Below are 18,871 nucleotides of genomic sequence, written 5' to 3' on the forward strand. Positions count from 1 at the left end.
GGCCTACCAACATTCTCAAAGAACACTTTGCCTCCATTTTCAGCCCGGAACATGGAATATGTTCCTCCGAAGCAGTGATACGCCACCCGGAGACAACCCAAAGCCTCAGACGTCACAGAAATGACCCTCATACCCTTTCATCTCCAAGCATTTCGCTGTATTCTAAAACTGATACAAAATTAAATATGCACATTTTAACCTTCAGTGCCGCCAACAGACACTAATTGACTCCATCGAGCGAAACCCTTTTCGAAAAGCTAACAGTCGCTCAGACAGTCAACAAATTATCCGAAGGTTCATTCGGATGTTAAAATTAGCCCGCTAGATCAATTTGAATACCGCCCCCCACCATGTCTTGGTCTTCGAAGTGGCCTCTTTCTTTCCCGCACATACGACACATTGTCTGGAAACACGTCACGCTGTTCTTATGGATTTTGACAGGGTACGGAGTCCCGGGCAGAATCCAACATTTCAAATAATAACGCTGTTCCCATGTCCTTCTCAAAGATAGATACAATGTTTCCCCGAAACGTCCGTTTCTACCTACGAGTCCACAACCCGTAAAATACTGTTAAGTACAATGACACAGTCAAAAACAGCGATGTCCTTAAATACAATTTTAAAAATTGAATTATTTAACTGGAACAAAAATTGATGTGCAGTGGCCATGAAAAGAATGAAATAAAAAAAACATGAGTCTCTGGGTCGGTTATCTGCAAAGGCGGTAAACGAATAATGAGGACAACATTGATAATGGCTTATTCCTGCCGTGATAGAGCATGACACTTAGTAGCAAGACACAAGATGGAGTTGATGGGGAGTCGCTGCATCCCTTACAAGGTTAGGGAGGAGTTTGAGATGAAAACGGTTGCTTTGCGCATTCAGTTACAAATGTCATGCTGTTTCACGATTGATAAACCCTCCACCTCTCACATACAAAGTCTTCCTCAAACGACAGTTCGCTATGCAACCCAGCACAAAATGTTCCCTGTCCGAAGTTAAAGTTTATATTAAGAGCGTTCACTGACAGAAATTGAAAGCAACCTTCACTTCCCGGCTCCAGACAGGAATTGACAAAACGCAGGTAAGTTGATTTCATTTCACGTAGTGATAACCGAGTCGTATCGGGAGAACCTTTTAGCGCTTGGCGGTGAGTTATGCAGTTCCGGCCGGTAGTCGAGAAATGACGGTTGCGTTCAACTTTATAGATAAATTCACTGTATTATTCTTACTGCAAGAAATTCAAATTTAAAAACAAAAATAAAATGTTTCCAGTGTATTTTAAGACGACCAAGAAAAATAAGTTGATAGAAAATTATTTAGCAATAATATCAAGTTTCAATTCTGTGAAGCTCTGTAAACCGAAAGGGCCTCTCGAATGAGCCAAACGTCGTGCATTGCATGAGGAGAAAAAGAGGTGAGTATATGCTTACTTGGGTCACGAATATATACGAATCTGTATAAAAAAAAAATGTTTTAAGCAGACTGTACCCGCCGGCTTTGTCGTTAGGAACACGGTCGATTGCACACACTGCAAGCACTAACTCTCATAATCCGCCCTCCTTTCTCTTCAACTTTTTTCTTTTCTTTTCTTTCTTTTTCGTCTCTTCCCGTCTCCGTCCGTACATCTTACTCTCTTCTCCATATTAATATTTCAATACGTACTCTGCGTTGTACGTCTCTAAAGTCCCCCATACTTGAAAGCACTTCAACAGAAAAGCTGGACTGAACACGAAAGAACACTGCAAATCGCATTGCTAAGCCAAATAAATCTATTCCACAAGATTAATTTTAATATTATCATACATGAAACATTCGATTTCTGCTTTTTCCTTTGGGCTAGAATACCATGTTTCACAAACATACAAAACTATGCTCCAATAAAAATAAACAATAACCTGGTTAATCGACGTGGTGCATATAATTACCACAGTGATTACTTAAAGGCCTAAGATATGATAATTAATGAAGATATACAATTTACATGGGGAATCCGACACACCTACCATTAAAAATAAGTTCGCATTGGAACTGTTTCTGCCAACAGTATTAAGACCAAATCACGTCACTGACCTCAAACTTTATTTTTATTAAACACGTTCCCCTGTCATCAATTAGAAAACTGTCCTCCCATCTAAACTATTATGTCCCTGGGAACAACATCAATATCGTAATGGCCGCTTTCCAAGACATTTCCTGGCCGAATTTTCTTTTCTCCCAAAGAGATTCATCTTCGGTCCATCATAATCTCTCGAATCGACTGCGTTAGCAACATTAAGTGAGGTCCTTAAACGCTGAGCAGTGCCACTCCCATATCCAAAGACTGCGTTCAGTTCTTCACGATTAAAATGCGTCGGGAAAGGAAATTTCTTGGGCGGAGATAGAAAAATTGCAATGGAGGAGCGAGATAATCGATTAATCGTACTGCTTCTGAAGTAACGAGGTTGACGTTGTTCTGAGTAGACTTGGACGCTAGAAAACTGCGGGTGAAGGCGCCGCTCCGGTGCTAGACTGCGAGAGTCTCGAGTAAGTACCAGCGCTGAGGGAAGACGAGACATGAGGCTGGGGGTGAGAACCATGTGCTTTGCTTCGGTTTTCGTATTGATCCAGTCAGAAGCTGGAGCTGGCATGAGGCAGGCGAGTGTGGGATAAGGGACAGAGATGAGGGAGTGGAAAAAAGACGCCAGAGTTAGGCTCCAGTGAAGACGAAGACGGGGGGGGGGGGGAGGGGGGGGGGAAGAGGGTAGAAGCTGATCTAAATTAAGCTTCCATCATATGTACCGTTCGTAAAAGCTATTTCAGGGCGAAAAAGAAAGAAATAAAAAGATATGATTCAGATTGTTATCTGGAGAAATGTTTCTTTTACATTATGATCAAAAACCCTTCTGTAGCTCGTTCACTGTCATTTTCCAATCGATTGTCATGAATGGATTCATGTTATAAATAATAATAAAATACAGTTCCTGAATAACAATCACTGTGAATTGTATCCAGTACCGGGTGATCCAACATCACACGTGCACAAATATTTTTCATACTTATACACTTTAAATGAAACAACTTATAACGAACATATTCCCTTTTCTAAGAGGATGTTACGTGCACGAGGTAAATGCAAAATTTTAAGAGGAAGACAGAAGGGTAACAGCACATTTTCAAAATCGATTTTGACTTTCGAAAAGTTCACTGCAAAAATAGGGTTATTTGACTGCAATACTCGTTCTAGTCTGTAATTTAATGTTCCATGCTCCATAATACTTCAGATGAGTGTAGTATGCATGATAGAAAAATACGTAAATAATTTTTGATTGGAAAACCTGAAGGTGGGGGGGGGGACTAATTGGAGACCTAGACGCATGATGGAAGAAATGTATCAAACCGAATTTTGAGGAAATAGGAATTACTGAACTATCAATAACTGATTTTTTTCCTTTCGCTGTAATGTTGCTTATTAATATACATGTCTTAACTAGTTCAATGGCGTAGATCCAGTCACGTAATTTCCACCATTTACATAACCAAAGCCCGCCCACAGTGATTTATACCACGTCCTACCCCCTTGTTTCCGAAAGATCCCATCCCATTCATACCTTGGTCTCCCAAGCAGTCTCTTTCCTTTAGAGTTTCGTACCACAATTGTTTATATCTTGAATGGCCAATACATGCTACATTCCCAGCCCATCTAATCGCCCCAATAATAATGGTGAGAAGTACACAAACACGCGCATTGGATTGTACACTTTAGCACCTGACTCACGGCTTCCGAAATGAGAATGTTCAATGGAACTGCAGCCCGAAGTCTACGTATAGGTTTATTTTATTTAGTGTTCTGTCTGAGGACAGGTCCATATGAACAGGATCCTTCCATCCTTTTCTCGGACTGGGACCTGTTCATATACGTTCTTGGCAGATGCTCCAGAAGTGGTTTGCCATTGCCTTCTTCTGTGTGTGAATGGAGTAATTGTTGGGATGCCACGGAGAAAAACTCCGTGTTGCCTAGACCACGGCCTTGCCCAACACAAGTTATAAATTCGGGCACCGCCGGGAATCGAACCCGAGACCCCCAGGATTACAAGGCCAGCGTTACGGCATGCAAAAGAGTCACAAAGCTCTCTCCATTCATTTAACAGCACATGTCGCCTCTCCAAATTGGAAACACGTTTTAAACTATAGAAACCTGTTAACATCCTTCAGTCTCGAGTTGATACAAAAAAATGTGCAAGCAGACCCTTACTACATGAAGGCCTTCCTTTTTATACATGAAGCAAAGAATTTCCAAGGGAATATTTCACCTCCTTAACACACGAGGAGGAGGAGAAGAATTCCTTCTCTGCAGGCTTTTTTGCACCAGTGTAAAAGAAAAAGCAGGCGAGCGAAGCTTCAGTTCGCCATTAAAAACGGAAGCTCTTTCGAGGCTTTTGAATATTTAAATAAAGGGAAGACGGTGAAATGGGCGACTGGCTGAGGAAGCAAGGTTCCTCGCAATTTCAGCACAGCGAAAGGAGGCATTCGACTCAGAGGGAGAGCAGTGGCGGCTTGTTATCAGACGTTGAAATCAATCCATTTGTTACTACAAAATTGTTGATTTAACTTCTGAGAAACCAACAGACAATTCATTTAGCAGCGCTTATATATTACTGTAGTGACAGAACCAGGTAAGGGGTGAAGGGTACGTAACACATGTGAAATGAGAAATGCGTACACAATTTTGGTCGTAAAACAAGTAGGCGAAGGCATCATTTGGAATGCATAAGCGAAGATTAGAAAATATTGTCCTTGGTCTTCAAGAAATTGTATGTGGACTCCATTCATGTGGCTAGGGTAAAATGGCGGGACTTTTGTGAGAGCATAAATGAACGTTCGGGCTTCGTACTCCATTTGTTCCCCCGCCACGCGACGAATTATATTATCAATTACGAAATTCCTATGGAGTTGGCGGGAGTTGGGTAGTTATAAAAAATACACTAGTCTTGTCAGTTAATGGACACTGCATTTTTTCTGACGGAAGACTTTCATTTCAGGAGCAGGAGATCTTGTACTCGACGCTTTCAGATCTGACATTTAAATACGGCCCAAATACATTTTTCAGCAGTTTGGACACCCATATTGCGGATGATTTATTAGAGTTACAGCAGCTTCGTCAGCTGAAATGATTACGTCTGCTAGCAAAGGTCACTTGATTTCGTTCCGAGAAAACAGCCACACAAGAACAGACGAGACACGACGTAGACCCGTCCATTGTTTAAAGCTAATCAATTTATTATAATGGATATGATACGAAACAACACAAGACGGCCATATAATTCGAAGGAACAGGTTACGTTTTTCCCAAGTCGATCAAAATAATTCATAAAAAATTTTCTTTATAGGAATATTTCCCTTACAATTTTCAAAATTATACTGACAAAATGAATGATTCGTCATCGGGTTTCAAAGTCATTAGCTGATCAACAAAGATAAGGCGGGGAGAAGGAGGAGGTAAGCGCGAGAGAATTAGGGCGAGATTTCTCTAACAGCCGCGTGGCACATGGCAAGCAATCATCCACTTTAACATCACCATCGGAGCCTCGGCAATTAGACAGTAACGAGGCGATGTAGCAGCCGCGAACAGGCGTGTTGACTGGTCTCACGAACTAATCAGAACCCCACGCACATAAACATTAAACAAAGGAAAATGTCTAATTTTCACATAAGTTAAAAATAGTTTGCTTACTTCGTATCTGAAAGGTCTCGGATTCTAACCTCGGTCAGCGGAACCGACCGACCTGACAGATCTGCTGGTGGGCCATCTGGGTTTCTGGGCAAATATGTTCCTCCGAAATTTTGAAATACAGAAAATTAGTTTTTGACTTTCGGAGGGGGGGGGGGGTGTTTGGGATCGCGTCCCATGAATTTTTAGTAATTTCATCCACTAGTCCGGTCTGGTTTTGTACTGCCCGCTGTACGAGACATGATTGGACAATGTGACATTCTAGAAGTCAGAAAGAAAGAAAAGCAAAGCCTTACTCTTGCCAGAAAATAATTTAGAAAAAAACAACATTCCATCGAGATTAAATTTAATATGCATTTGTCGCTGATATATTCTCTTTAACCTGCCTGAGCTGCCAAAATATTTTTTTTTCCCCAGGCGTAATGCACGCATTTCGAGGACATCAGGCATGCGTTTTAACTCCTAGACTTTTCCTTGAACAGAAGTTCAAACCAGGGCCATTTTACTAACACAATTCTCGTTTGAAGGAGAGAGGCTGTCTCTCAATACGAAGCTGTGGCTGAGAGATGCAAGCGTGGCTGTTAATTGGCCTAATTAGAGTAATTACATGAGTTGGAGAAAGAGAGAAAACACGAGGGGAAGGGGAGGCTATACTTGTCTTTCACACTACTTGTTGATTATTGGGAGAGAGGTTTAAATAAAGCCTCTAACTGCAGCTGAGCACAAATCTGGCAACGGCCTGTGGGCAACAGAGACAGAGAAGAGGGAGATTACGGATGAACACAGAATGGTAAGAGAAGCACAGAAAACAGGAGGCGGTGGTGCCGGTGGGTGTTTCGGGGTTCTTGGAGGTAATTAAAGACGAAAGGGGTGAGGGTTTTGCAACAAAATCTAGTTGTGTGCGGGGGATGTGATGTTGGAATGAACTAACGCTCTAAAGGGGCGCTAGTTATACAGAGGGGTTGACACTGGGTGAGAAAAGGCTTGCGGAGTTGTTAGCTGCCAAAACACATCGATTTTCGCGAAGTGCAGATAGAGGGAGCGCGTGTGTGTTTCGGGATGAAGAGTAGGATGTGTTTACAGAAAGACGTACATATAAAGTAGCTTCAAGAGGGCACGGGAGAATAGTTCGGATGTCTAACGCCCCACCTCACCCCGCCAAACATCCGGCAGACCAGAGACAGACCAGAAGATATCTGCGGTTCCCTGGCATCGCGCGTTGAGCAGAGAGTAGGGGTGTCAGCGTATGTGAGTTACATGAAGATGTGCACACCCACGGGTAAATGCCTTATACTAATGGATCGCCGCCACCGACAGTTATAATTGTAGCTCTTAAAATATAACGTTAAGGGGTCGGAAACAAATCCGACGGCTTCCTAAACTTCCTTGCCACGCCATTACAGCCTTCAACTTGTCAAACTGTTGCTACGTGGTAACTGACAGCTACTTATTGATAATGGTTCGTGGTTTTCTTTCGCAGACCTGACTCAAGAGGGCCGCTGTTTATTTGTTTGATTCAGCGTTAATTAGCTGTAAAAACAATTCTTTTAAAACACGAAGTTTCTTACAGAGTAAAATCAATCACAATTGTGTGTTAGGGTACAGACAGTATGAACAAATGCCAAATCGGTTGTTCCTTCATATTAACCCAACTAACGACTTCATTTTGATAGCCAATAAAGAAATGTTATATATGAAACAGTATTGGGTCACGTCAATCTATTTTACTTAAAACCATTATGGCAATGGCAGAGATTATATATCGTAGAACGGCAAGGACCACCCGTTGTCGGGCATCCTCGACTGCTTAGTCTATATATTCACTTCGCCATACCGCAGTGACGGGTTTTGTTAACATGGTAATGAACTTCCTGACTCCAATGAAGGCTGAACGCTCGGAGTGAAAAATGACATCTGAAAAGAACTTTGCTCCATGGAGTTAGAATGAAAACAAAAATTCGGGATAATTAGAACAAAGAGTAGGTGGTGTGGCATATTTTAAAACACTATTCTAACATTTGGCCTCAAGTGATATGAATCTCATGAAAACTTCCAGCCGATGGCACTGCAGAGTAAGATACTAGTAGGAGACGCCCTGAATGCTAAATTAGACGTTTAGTTCGGGGTTTGCTAATTGATTCGCTTCACATTTAAATACATGCCTCATGTAAGCTACTGCTGCCTCACATCCAACAGAACCGCTGAGGTCGGGGGGGGGGGGGGGGGGGGCAAAGACCAATTCGTCCCCAACAATACAGCCTACACCCTCCACCCTGCCCTCAGGAATCACAGTTCCAACACCAATGTATTCTATAAACCTTAAAAGCATCCCTAAACAGCTATGTTTAACCCTCTTTCACTATATATATCGTCCCTCCTCCCCCGTTTCTTCAATTCCCCTATCTGTAGTAACACAGCCTTAATTCCGCCAACCCCTGCATTACATCCATTTCTCTTACCACACAATTTATCGTGTCTCGTCTTCCCTCCCCTCCCACACACACTCATCCAAAAACCCACCCCCATTCATCCATTCGCTCGCTTATCAGTTAGTGCATATAAAAGGGGAATCCATCCCTTTGTGCTGTATGAGAAAATACAGATAGCCCTTCTGTTAACGCAAAATGTGCTCCGTTTTTCAGGAGCTTCACCAGAGAATAACAAGTTCCAAGGAGCAATCTGTTCATTGAAGATGAGTGTCTTCAGGGATGTAACGCCTTGTTAAAAAAAAATAGCTGTGGTGACGCTTTGGGGGAGAGAAATAGCTTCTCATTCTTTACCTAGGCACTAGTAGGCAGTGAATGGTTTGCGTCACGCCCCGGCCTCGCTTTACCCCTGGGAAAATAACTCCCGATGCCCATTAGATAGGCTGGGAGGGCCCCAGAGTCGGACGCAGACGCTAGAAAAAAAACAATTTTTCTCTGGCGGGATCTAACCCCGATCGCCGAATCCATAATCACACTCTGTACTGACTGAGTGTGGCGGAAATTGATCGCGCCAGATCGATTTTTTTTAAAACTGCACGGTGCATGATCCCAGAAAAACAGTAAACTTCAAGCCCGTCGCAGTGAGAACCCGAAATTTCACCAGTCTAAGCCGGCCACATTATAAACCAAAAGCCAAAAAATACATCGCGGCCTAATTTCCTTCGCCTTATTTCCATCCACCCGCAGCACTCAAACAGCTGAAAGTCGTTCTCTAATCGAAACCAGCTTTCATTATTTTGTGGGTGTGCTTTCAACACAATTTTCCCCAAGTGGTATCAACAAAAACGAAGACACTGCAGAGGCAAAGAAGCCAGAACAGAATATTGGGTTACCTATAACACAAAAGAACCCCAAACAAAACGACTCCTTCTCTCCTTCCCGACTATGTCGTATTTTCTGACCTAGCTTTCCAGCATCCCTTCTTTTTCCCCTGTTTTGTACCCCATCTGGCGCACAATCCACGCACCCTTATCATCTGCCCCCCCCCCCAACCCCTGCTCACTTCAGCTTTGTGCCGTATCCCTGAAAGCCAATAACAAGCAGGAAAAGCTAGCAAAGGGGGTTGTTTACGGGTCGCTAAACTACTCCTGGCAGTTGCAAGATCAGCCAGTTGGAAAAAAAAAACGTACAGGAGAATGAAGGACGGAAATGTTGGGGTCAGGGGTGGGGGGTGGGGGGGTGAAAAGTGTGGAAGCACTCCAACAAAATGAAATCCAGAGGGTGGTCACAACCAATTTGATAGAGCGAGGGGGGGGGGCTCGTTTTGGATCAATCCTCCTTTTTTTCCAAAGTTACAAACAGATTCAGACTATTCACTAGCCGATTACAATTAACGGCTGGCTGGAAATGTGAAACCGCCTTTAAAAGAATCTGTGAACTGCAAAGCTTATCATGAAAAACATAAATACATCAACCGGATCTGTGATACAATAATGAATCACAGATTCGGTGTTAAAAGTAACCCCCCACCCCACCCCACACAAATAGTTTCCTTTACATATAAACGCAAACTACTTAGTTATTCACCACAAAAATCAGTTTTCTTTTATAACTTCTCGCCTGCAAATTCACTAAATTGTATTCCAATGTTAACACAGCGACTTGTTCTGCAATCCTCGTATTTTTCGTGTTATTTTAGTCTTAAAGTACTTTATTTTACTTTGGGTTGGAGGGTGTGGAATGGATTTTGCGAACACGGTGATGAACATTCTGATTCCATAGCAGGCGGAAAATCTGACGAACTGTTCGTTCTCAGATTCCAAGACGTAGTAACTAGTCCGCCACTGTCGCGACCCAGCCACCTGGCGACGAGAACACGCAGTGATTGTCAGGTCCTGGAAGTACATCCCTAGGGACTCCAAGCAGAACGGAAACCAACTACCACGCCGCGCCTTTATGACATCACATAACATCGCTTATACGAGTTGGTTTTATACGAAGGCGACTGCAGGCTCATTACTCTCAGTGCAGTGGAAACTACCCCACCCCTTTCCCCCCGCCGTCCCTACCACCTACACACTCACTCGGTCGTAACAAAGGGCTTAATATTAGTCGTTTCCTTCCAGTTTACGTCCGTCTGCGACATGTGGCAGCCCACATCACAAAGGCCCTTGTCCCTCTGAAAACAACAAAAATCCCTTCACGCTGCAGCTGGATTACCACAAAATTATACCACCCGTTACATGAAATGATGGAATTTCATTTTGAAACGAGAGAACGCTCGAAGAGCTACCAAGATATGCGGGAAGACGTGGTTTCGACATAAATGCGGCTGCCAAGAGCCATCTAAAAAAAAAAGGTGGAGGTCCACGCGAAGGCGTATCGCAACGCCATCTTGTGAAGACCGACGCACTGTTGAGTCCGTATTGCACGTCGGATTCAAACCCGCTACAACCCGTAAACATAAAGGCACCTGACACTGGAGGAGCCAATTTGGATTCGCTCATTTTTACAGGTCATAAATATAACAAGAATCATTATACTCATCCTTCGGCAAAAGGACTTGGAAACGTCGTATTTGGAAGATTACGTGGTCCACCAAAAAAAGGTTTTTCTCAACCTTTTCTGATACCAAGCGTCCCCTCCCCAAAATTATCTGATATTTTGATTAAGCAGACTTGAGGGTAACTAAATTATATAGACAGTATATTTTTACTCGTAATAATTTCTTTATTCCAATGTTGAGGCAAAAAAAAACTGACGATAAGAAGTTTCAACAAAAATAAAAAAGTAAAATCCACTCAACTCGTGGATCCGTTGGGCACAACTTGACGACCATCAGATGAGAAACAATGCTCTGATTTAATATAATAACGACGTAAGTATTTTTATCAATATCCGACCACCTCACGCCCCCCAGATTCCTGTTGTATGAGGGAAGAAATCTACTGCGTTCAGCCTTCCGGGTTATTAGTCCGTCCGAAGCCTGACACATGTGAGGATGATGAATTCGTGTCTTCAGAACAAGGGACAAGGAGAAGACGAGATATTCCTATTTGTGTAGAACACCAAGTTACGTATTATAATGCCCTCCTCCGTTTGTACGACTTTTCCCTTCATTCATTTCGAAGGATTATTTCCCCATAAATCTTTGTCGAAAGAGTTGATTAAAGTTAAGCTACTGCTGCCCCTTTCCTACTGCAACCACCTAACCATCCCAAACTGCTAGCAGAGCACAGCTCAAAGCTCAACATGCTCATTTAATTTTTGTGTCTAGAAAAAGAACTTTTCTAAACTTCTATCCCGCTGACTGCTCTGAAGAAGGACACGAAATACAAGCCAAGCATAAAAAGAATTTCAGAAGAGTCTTGACGTCAAAATGAAGATTAGTAAGACGAAGAAGAGGGTGGAATTAAGGGTTTACAAAATGAAGAGAAAATTTCTGCTGCCGGAATTAAAATTACCTCAGAAAGTCGTGAAAGGGGAAGTACTAAGTTCATTGCAATTTCTTTAATATAGACGTATTAAAACATTACAGCCCGTTGGATTTCAGCTCTCAGCCATGCGATTCTCAATACTGCTTCATGTTCCTCCGCGTGTATCTTCGACGTCTCGATGATCCTGGCTCCTTATTCAAAGAAAATGTGGGCGTAGTGAGGATAATCTAACATGTTAATAACGCAGCCTACTTTTACGCGGTGATACCATCCACAGACCCTAAATCCACATGTAAAAATTATCATCAGGAAAAAAAAATTATTTTCAATTTCAGATTCTCTACTCCAGTTATACAATAAATAAATCTCCGGCTATTACAATTAATAAAATCCGAATCTTTTGAAAAACTGTAAATATAAATGTATGATACTAGAACCAAATCTCGTTTTATGTATTTTTTAAATTATATAGAATGAGTGAAAACTGTTATTAAAAATACAAACTAGGCTAAAGAATTTAAGCAAATATTATTCAACGCATCTAAATTTACGTATTTTTTTAACTCTGTACTTCCATAAGTTGATATAATTGCGTCATATTGTGAATTAAAACTTAATTATTCGTGTTTTTTCCGTGTTTTCGTGTTTTATTCGTGTTTACATATTTGGTACCAAATATGTAAATAATATTTTAATATCTTATGTATAAATTTTATTTATATACAATTGTGATTAGACGGAAAAAACACGAATAATTAAATCTGTACTCCCACTCAGTCCACAGAGCTGATGACGTTTTTAAAGCTCTCTCCACCCTGAAAATCGTTTCCCCAGGATTCTGCAATAATCATTTATCGTAATCTATTCATTTGAGGTTTATTTAAGGACACTGTCAGTAGCGTCAAATGGTGGGATCATTAGTGAATAATGAATTTGAGGGGAGACGGAAGGAAGCGGGAACTTAAAGCAAACAGATGGTCTCCAGGCCAATATCTGAACCCGAGACCTGTCCAAAATGAAACAGGATTTGGACAATGCAACATAACAACCACGGACTGTCACTTCGAACGTCGTGAAACAGAAGCAATCGGCGAAGAACGAGTCCAGACGGGGTAGTTCAACCAACCGATTCCATTTTAGCCCCCTCGAGGATATTAACTTCTAACAAATGGCACAACTGGTTTGGCCTCTTCAAGACGATGATTTAGCTAATACAGTGCCGAGAGTCTTTTACGTTTGCAATTTAAAAAAAAATTATATGTATAATACTTTGCAAGAAAATGAAGGAGAAATGTACAAAATGTTCGTTTGACAACTCGAGGAGAAGCCACTACTCGGGGGGGGGGGGGGGGGGGGGAAATTACACGAAGAAATTTAAAAGGATCTTATATACAAATCAGATTCTAGTGTTAACTGGATTGATCTACATCAGGATATGAACTACTGGTGATGAACTCTTTTTTCTTTGAGAGATAATAACCACTTCAGAGGAAATTTAACAGAAGTTTCTCTGATTCTACAGTGATCCAGTGATTAGTTTACTGGTTTAATATTAAAAAGGTCCAGGGTTCGCTGTCAGCTGCTGGAATTATGACAACAAATCACCTAAAGTTTAAAGTACAGTCAAAGCTCAACACGTCATTCGCATAAGATACACATCAGACAACAGGCATAAGAAATTATCTCGTTCGTACGTGTACTTACGTGGCGCTCTTCAGCTGAGGTTAGGCCTGGTAGTGACATGAAGATGAGGGTAACAGCAACGCAGACATGAAAAAGAAATATAAGGGCACAATGTATTCAAATGTTGTAACTTAGTGGCGTATAAAGAGAGGGAAAGAAAAATGCAACATAAAAATGATGGGTGCACAAACGAAGCATAAGAAATGGGTCGAGGGAGGAAGTCAGGAAAGAATGGGAGGGCGGGGATGCAAGTTAAGAAAGGAACTAAAATATGGAGAGAATGAAGAGAAGAGCAAAGCCTCAGAAAATCTTATAACAGAGAAAATAAACAAAGAAGCAAGCAAATGTTTGTTCTTTTCAGAAACTAGTTCTCATGGAAACATTTAAAGGCAAACCATTTCGCGTTGAAGGCTTACAAGAAACGTGGAACAAGCGCCTTCATATTGAAGTTTATTTCTTTGTATAAAATAAGATTTTCTGCTGCGAAGTAGTTGCTTGTTTTTTCATAACGAAAACCGTGAAACTAGTTGCGTAAGTAACGACTCCATGTGAGAACAGAATCAGCAAACCGATTGCGATACGACCTGTAGAAACAGGAGTTATGCCATTATTTTAACACACACTGCACGGTACTCTAAACTTTGTGTAAAACGATCACAGATCCCAGCTTCGTGGGACGCAAAAACACTGCAAAACCAAAAAAAAGGGAAAACGTATATTTTAAAACAAACAATTTCAAACGTAAACCTGTGGTGTGCGTTTAAAAAAAATAACAAAGTAGCGGACGTTTCCAAGAAGGATTCTGTTCCATGAAATTCGTTAATTACAAACATAACAGGATTACAAAAAATATGGTCCTAGCTTACATCATTAATTTAAATAAAGTGCATTAATTGTTCTGCATGCTATTGTCTTTAGAAGTTAATCGTATTCTGATAAAATAAAAAGTCCTCGAGAGTGTTCGCAACACAATACACGCTGTAGGCCTACCGACCGACCACTGGTGTATATTTTCAGCCTATACAGAGTGTCCCAGGAGGAAAGGTCAATATTCTGGGAGGTCATAGTATCGGTCATTCTAAGCAAAAAAAAGTGTGTATGTACATGTGCTTAGAATGACCGATACTATGACCTCCCAGAATATTGACCTTTCCCCCCTGGGAAATACTGTATATGTCATGATATATGCCGCCAGATACAGAATTATAATAAACTTTTAAAAACCCAAATTTCTCTTAAATATACAGTTATAAAACATTGTTGTAAAAACCCCTTCAATATGCGTAAGATTAAATAAAGATAAATTATTTAAATTGAGTCTACTTGAGTGCACGAAAGAGCTCAAGTAACACAGCGGCAGTGAAAACCATAAAATATGTGCCACTTATTATTATTATTATTATTTAGTGTTCTGTCTGACGACAGGTCCATATGAACAGGATCCTTGCATCCTTTTCTCGGACTGGGACCTGTTCATATACGTTCTTGGCAGATGATCCAGAAGTGGTTTGCCATTGCCTTCTTCTGTGTGTGAATGGAGTAATTGTTGGGATACCACGGAGGAAAACTCCGTGTTGCCTAGACCACGGCCTTGCCCAACACAAGTTATAAATTCGGGCACCGCCGGGAATCGAACCCAAGACCCCAGGATTACAAGGCCAGCGTTCTGACCGCTAGACCACCGTGGCTTCTTGTGCCACTAACTCATAGCATCTCAGCTCGAGGGCGTAAGGAATTACCTGGACCTGTAAATACTTTCCGTTAATGTAAAACATCTAGTACGAACAGAAAAAATTGGGTAAGACAATCCTGACAGAAACTTTACGTTGGCCTATTACCACATCAGAAGCATCACGGTTTCACATTTACCTGCTAAAATTTTGTATGCATTTCTCGTCCTCCGTCTTATTACCCTAACATCTAGCGAAAAATACAGATTATGAAACTGCTCACTGTACACTTTCCACCCCTCTTAAATCCAAGAATTCTGATCCGCGCCCTCTTCTCACGCCCTCTTACGTTCTACGAAAGGAAGAGGGCGTAAAATGATCCGTAACTTTTGTTTAAAAAAGACAAGTCTTTCTTATCTTAAAAATTCATAATAATAATATTACGTTACCCAGAATACAGAAAAATCAGCAACTGAATTATCTATTAATCATGGCAACCACCATTTATTTTTATCTTTTGTAAGATCCCTCTTTAACTGTTGGGAAACTACGTTACTCTAAATGGAAAAGTTCTTTCACACCACGTGGCTATTCGTTGCTGTCCACCACCTACTCCATACATTTCTACCCCGTCTTTCTCCAACTTCTCCTTTCTTCTTTGATTATTCCTGAAGACGCATCGTGGCAAGGAACCCCCTGGGAATGTAAGATGAGGGGCTGAAGTTGCTAAAGGAGAGGGTGGGGTGGTTCAGAGGGAGGAAATGAAGCTCCTTACAGCCTCCTCGTATCGTTGTCATGACAACCACACTGGAGGAGATCTTGGTTGGCATCTTCCGCCTCCCCACCACCTACACACCTCATCCCACCCTTCCGCCATCAGTTTGCTGGTAATATCTTCACAGCAAGAGACAAGAGTGTACAGTGCCGGTCAAGAGAACCGAACTACTATCATCAAGTCATTCTCTAGCGCAAGGCTTTCGACCATTCCCACTTGCGCCCAAATTCACCCTGTTGTTATAAATTCTAGATTGCTCAGAATTCGTTGCCCAAAATTGGGCACAGTATTACAAATAGGTTCGAAATAATACAAAAATGTTTGCGGGCTGCTCACAAAACAGGTCAGCACACCGCGGGTTAACAACCTCTGCTCTAGGTAAACGAAGGATAATATTAAAATGAATCCATGGTAAATAACGGTAGGGTGGAGAAATTTACATAAGTGTGTATGGCAGGAACAAGACGTGCAACATTTTAGTCATAACACGTGACCTAGTCGCAGGTCCCAATGGCGGGAACTTGTGAACACGGTAATGAACCTTCAGGTTCCATTAAAATGAAAGGAATTTCTTCATGACATGAAAAGCGGCTGTTACATTCTAAATGCATCCACCTTGCTGGTACACGCCAACCGTTTCCCTTAAGATCTATGCTCAGAGCCAAGAACTTGTGAGCACGACTGTGAGTTTGTTCGGCCCGCCCGCACTTAACAAAAAGTCTTTGTTTTCCACTGCCATTCACTCCTCCAGCAACGCAAGCACAGAACAAGGCAACCATATTGGAGCCAACACAATCCCACACAGCTTGTTCGCGTCAGCGAATTACAGCTATGTCCGCGCTGTACCCAAGTGTTCGATCTGATTCCCTTGCTATAAACACGGCCTCCGACCCTGTTACCCAGAAGGTGGTGGCGACATCCTTCCGTCTCGATAAGTCACAGAGACTTCGTATCATTTCACACTTTACAGTTCACCAGGCCTTCTCGGATGCGTCGTGTCCTTTCATCTCATCTTTCTTACCAACTCAAACTTCCCTCTGAACGTATTTAAAATTGTTCACACAGAATCCTGTTTGCAACATTCGGATCCTCTGCACTACGTACTCGTTGGTATAAATGTAATCACAAACTCGCTCTGGGAAAAGAATTATCTGTATCAGTCTGCTTCAAAGTCATTCAATGACACGCTACTAGCGAAATATCCTAATTAATTAATTTTATATTTTATCGCTGCTTAAGGGTGTTCGTGACACTATGACCTCCCTCCTACACCCATTTGCAAAGCTTTCACTAGCGACACATGAAGCTTGATTGTTATGTATGTTTCTGTTAGTAACAACTAAAGACAGTGACTTAAGTTAACTGTGAACTACGTCTTACTGTTTACAGGTCTTCGTCGACAACTTAATTATGTTAAAAGTTTCATGTTCTACGTTTAGTTCTCTTCACTCAGATTAAGATGACTTACATTTCTACGAAGTACTACTTTACAGAAGCCTCATAAAAAAATACTTTCTATTAATCCCATAAGAAAATAAAATCCTATACACAGGCCCTTTGAAGTCGTCTGAATAATATTTAAGAATTCAGCCCGTATCTCCAAAAAGTCTACATTACAGAGACCAATTAGTTAACGCTGTTTAAGGAAATGAAACGAGAACCCGAAACCTGCCCCTTTTTATAAACACTCTTATGAATAATTCAATATTGATGTCATAGCGTACCTAAATACGTAATTCGTTTGGACACGTTCACCACAGACTTTATATGTCGGTGGATCTATTACTACCTGCAATAAACGTGAGTTAAGACCAGATGTCACGAGTGTCTTGAACGAGGTCTGGAAAATAACTGCTTCAAAAAATAATAAGCCAATATCCCAATATGCCGCCCTGTGATACCGTTAAGAGGGCCGGTCGTGATGTGGAAGCCGAGGGTGGGGATAGGGTAGCCGCCGAGTGGTCTTGAGGGCCCTCCACTCGCCTGGGTTGCTGAAGTGGATGGCTGGAGGATGAAAGGAGAGTCCTGCTTGCACACACAAGAGACGAGATGGTCTGTCTGAAGAGTGCCCTCTACAATGAGCTCAGCTTGTGAGCTCCGGTTACCAGATTCACTTTGTGCGCGCTAACACTTGTGATGTAAAAGTTCATTGATTTACTCTGTCGATTACATAGTTTGATCAAGGTACCCATCACAAAGGGAAACTATTAGCCGCGCCATTTCTTCTGTTTTTCGAACGTAGCTACCGCCACTGAGAAATTAATGTACCTTTATCTCCAACACCCAACACCCCCTACTCCCATGTGACGACGTGCTGAGATCGCATCCCACGGTCTCAAGAGATAAAGAAGTTCCTCGAAGCTGACGATTAGATGTATCTAAATCCACTGCGTTAAACCACACAGTACTGTCACCTCAATGACACTGTGTTACGCCATACACAGCCTCACCGAGACACTTCGTTGCGCGAACTATTACGCATGTTTTAAGGAAAGTGTCTGTAATCCGTCTGTCTGTTCATATCCTTCGATACCTCGCGGGCGTACATGAAAGTCAAAGGGGAAAGCAGAGAAATGTCAGTGCCAGTGGATTTCTTATGCATCCATGTTAACATCCTCTCGTGTAATAGACAGAAGTTCTCAAAATTCTGTTAGAACAAAGGAAGTTACAAACTTCTAACACGAAGGTGTAAAATAGTAAACGTAAATTGTGTTAACAAATAGGTCTATGATGACTATTGAAGTTTTTCGAAATATTAATTAATAAATTAATACATTTTTTTTGTAAATATTAACGAATTATCTGAGCTGCTGACATAAATACATGTCACCCTCTTAGTCACAATTCTAATATCAATCACATTTATGGAAAAATATGTATTCCAGACGCTTCGGGCGTAATACTAAACTTGCAGACTTAAGATCTTTCATTTGTTGTTACTGATTTATTTTAAGGACAAATACATTATTTTCATTAAAATTATGAATAACGAATATTTTTCCAAAAATTCTACTACATGAACTAACCACGGAATGTGTCTGCGCGCCGATTATGAAAGATGTGTCTATGTTGGTCTTTTGGGTTTTAACGCCGTGTAAACTCGTAAGATGACACCAACATTTCCTAGAAGCATGTCTCCATCTTCAGTCCAAAACAACAGCGACATCGAC

At 41.5% G+C, this 18,871-nt stretch overlaps 1 protein-coding gene across 9 annotated transcripts in view; it reads right to left on the bottom strand.

The window, feature by feature from the left end:
- LOC110830955 (transducin-like enhancer protein 3) overlaps positions 1 to 18,871 on the bottom strand; it is a 324,396-nt gene that overhangs the window by 17,774 nt on the left and 287,751 nt on the right. For all 9 annotated transcript variants that reach the window (XM_022066401.2, XM_087344864.1, XM_087344862.1 and 6 more), the window contains one exon: positions 13,278 to 13,303. In XM_022066401.2, coding sequence (XP_021922093.2) covers positions 13,278 to 13,303 — 26 coding nt within the window. The remainder of the gene's footprint in view (positions 1 to 13,277; positions 13,304 to 18,871) is intronic.

The sequence above is a fragment of the Zootermopsis nevadensis genome, unplaced genomic scaffold (assembly GCF_977971745.1).
Source record: "Zootermopsis nevadensis isolate Lab colony 2312 unplaced genomic scaffold, Znev_1.0 Znev_ptg000008l, whole genome shotgun sequence".
Taxonomy (NCBI): domain Eukaryota; kingdom Metazoa; phylum Arthropoda; class Insecta; order Blattodea; family Termopsidae; genus Zootermopsis; species Zootermopsis nevadensis.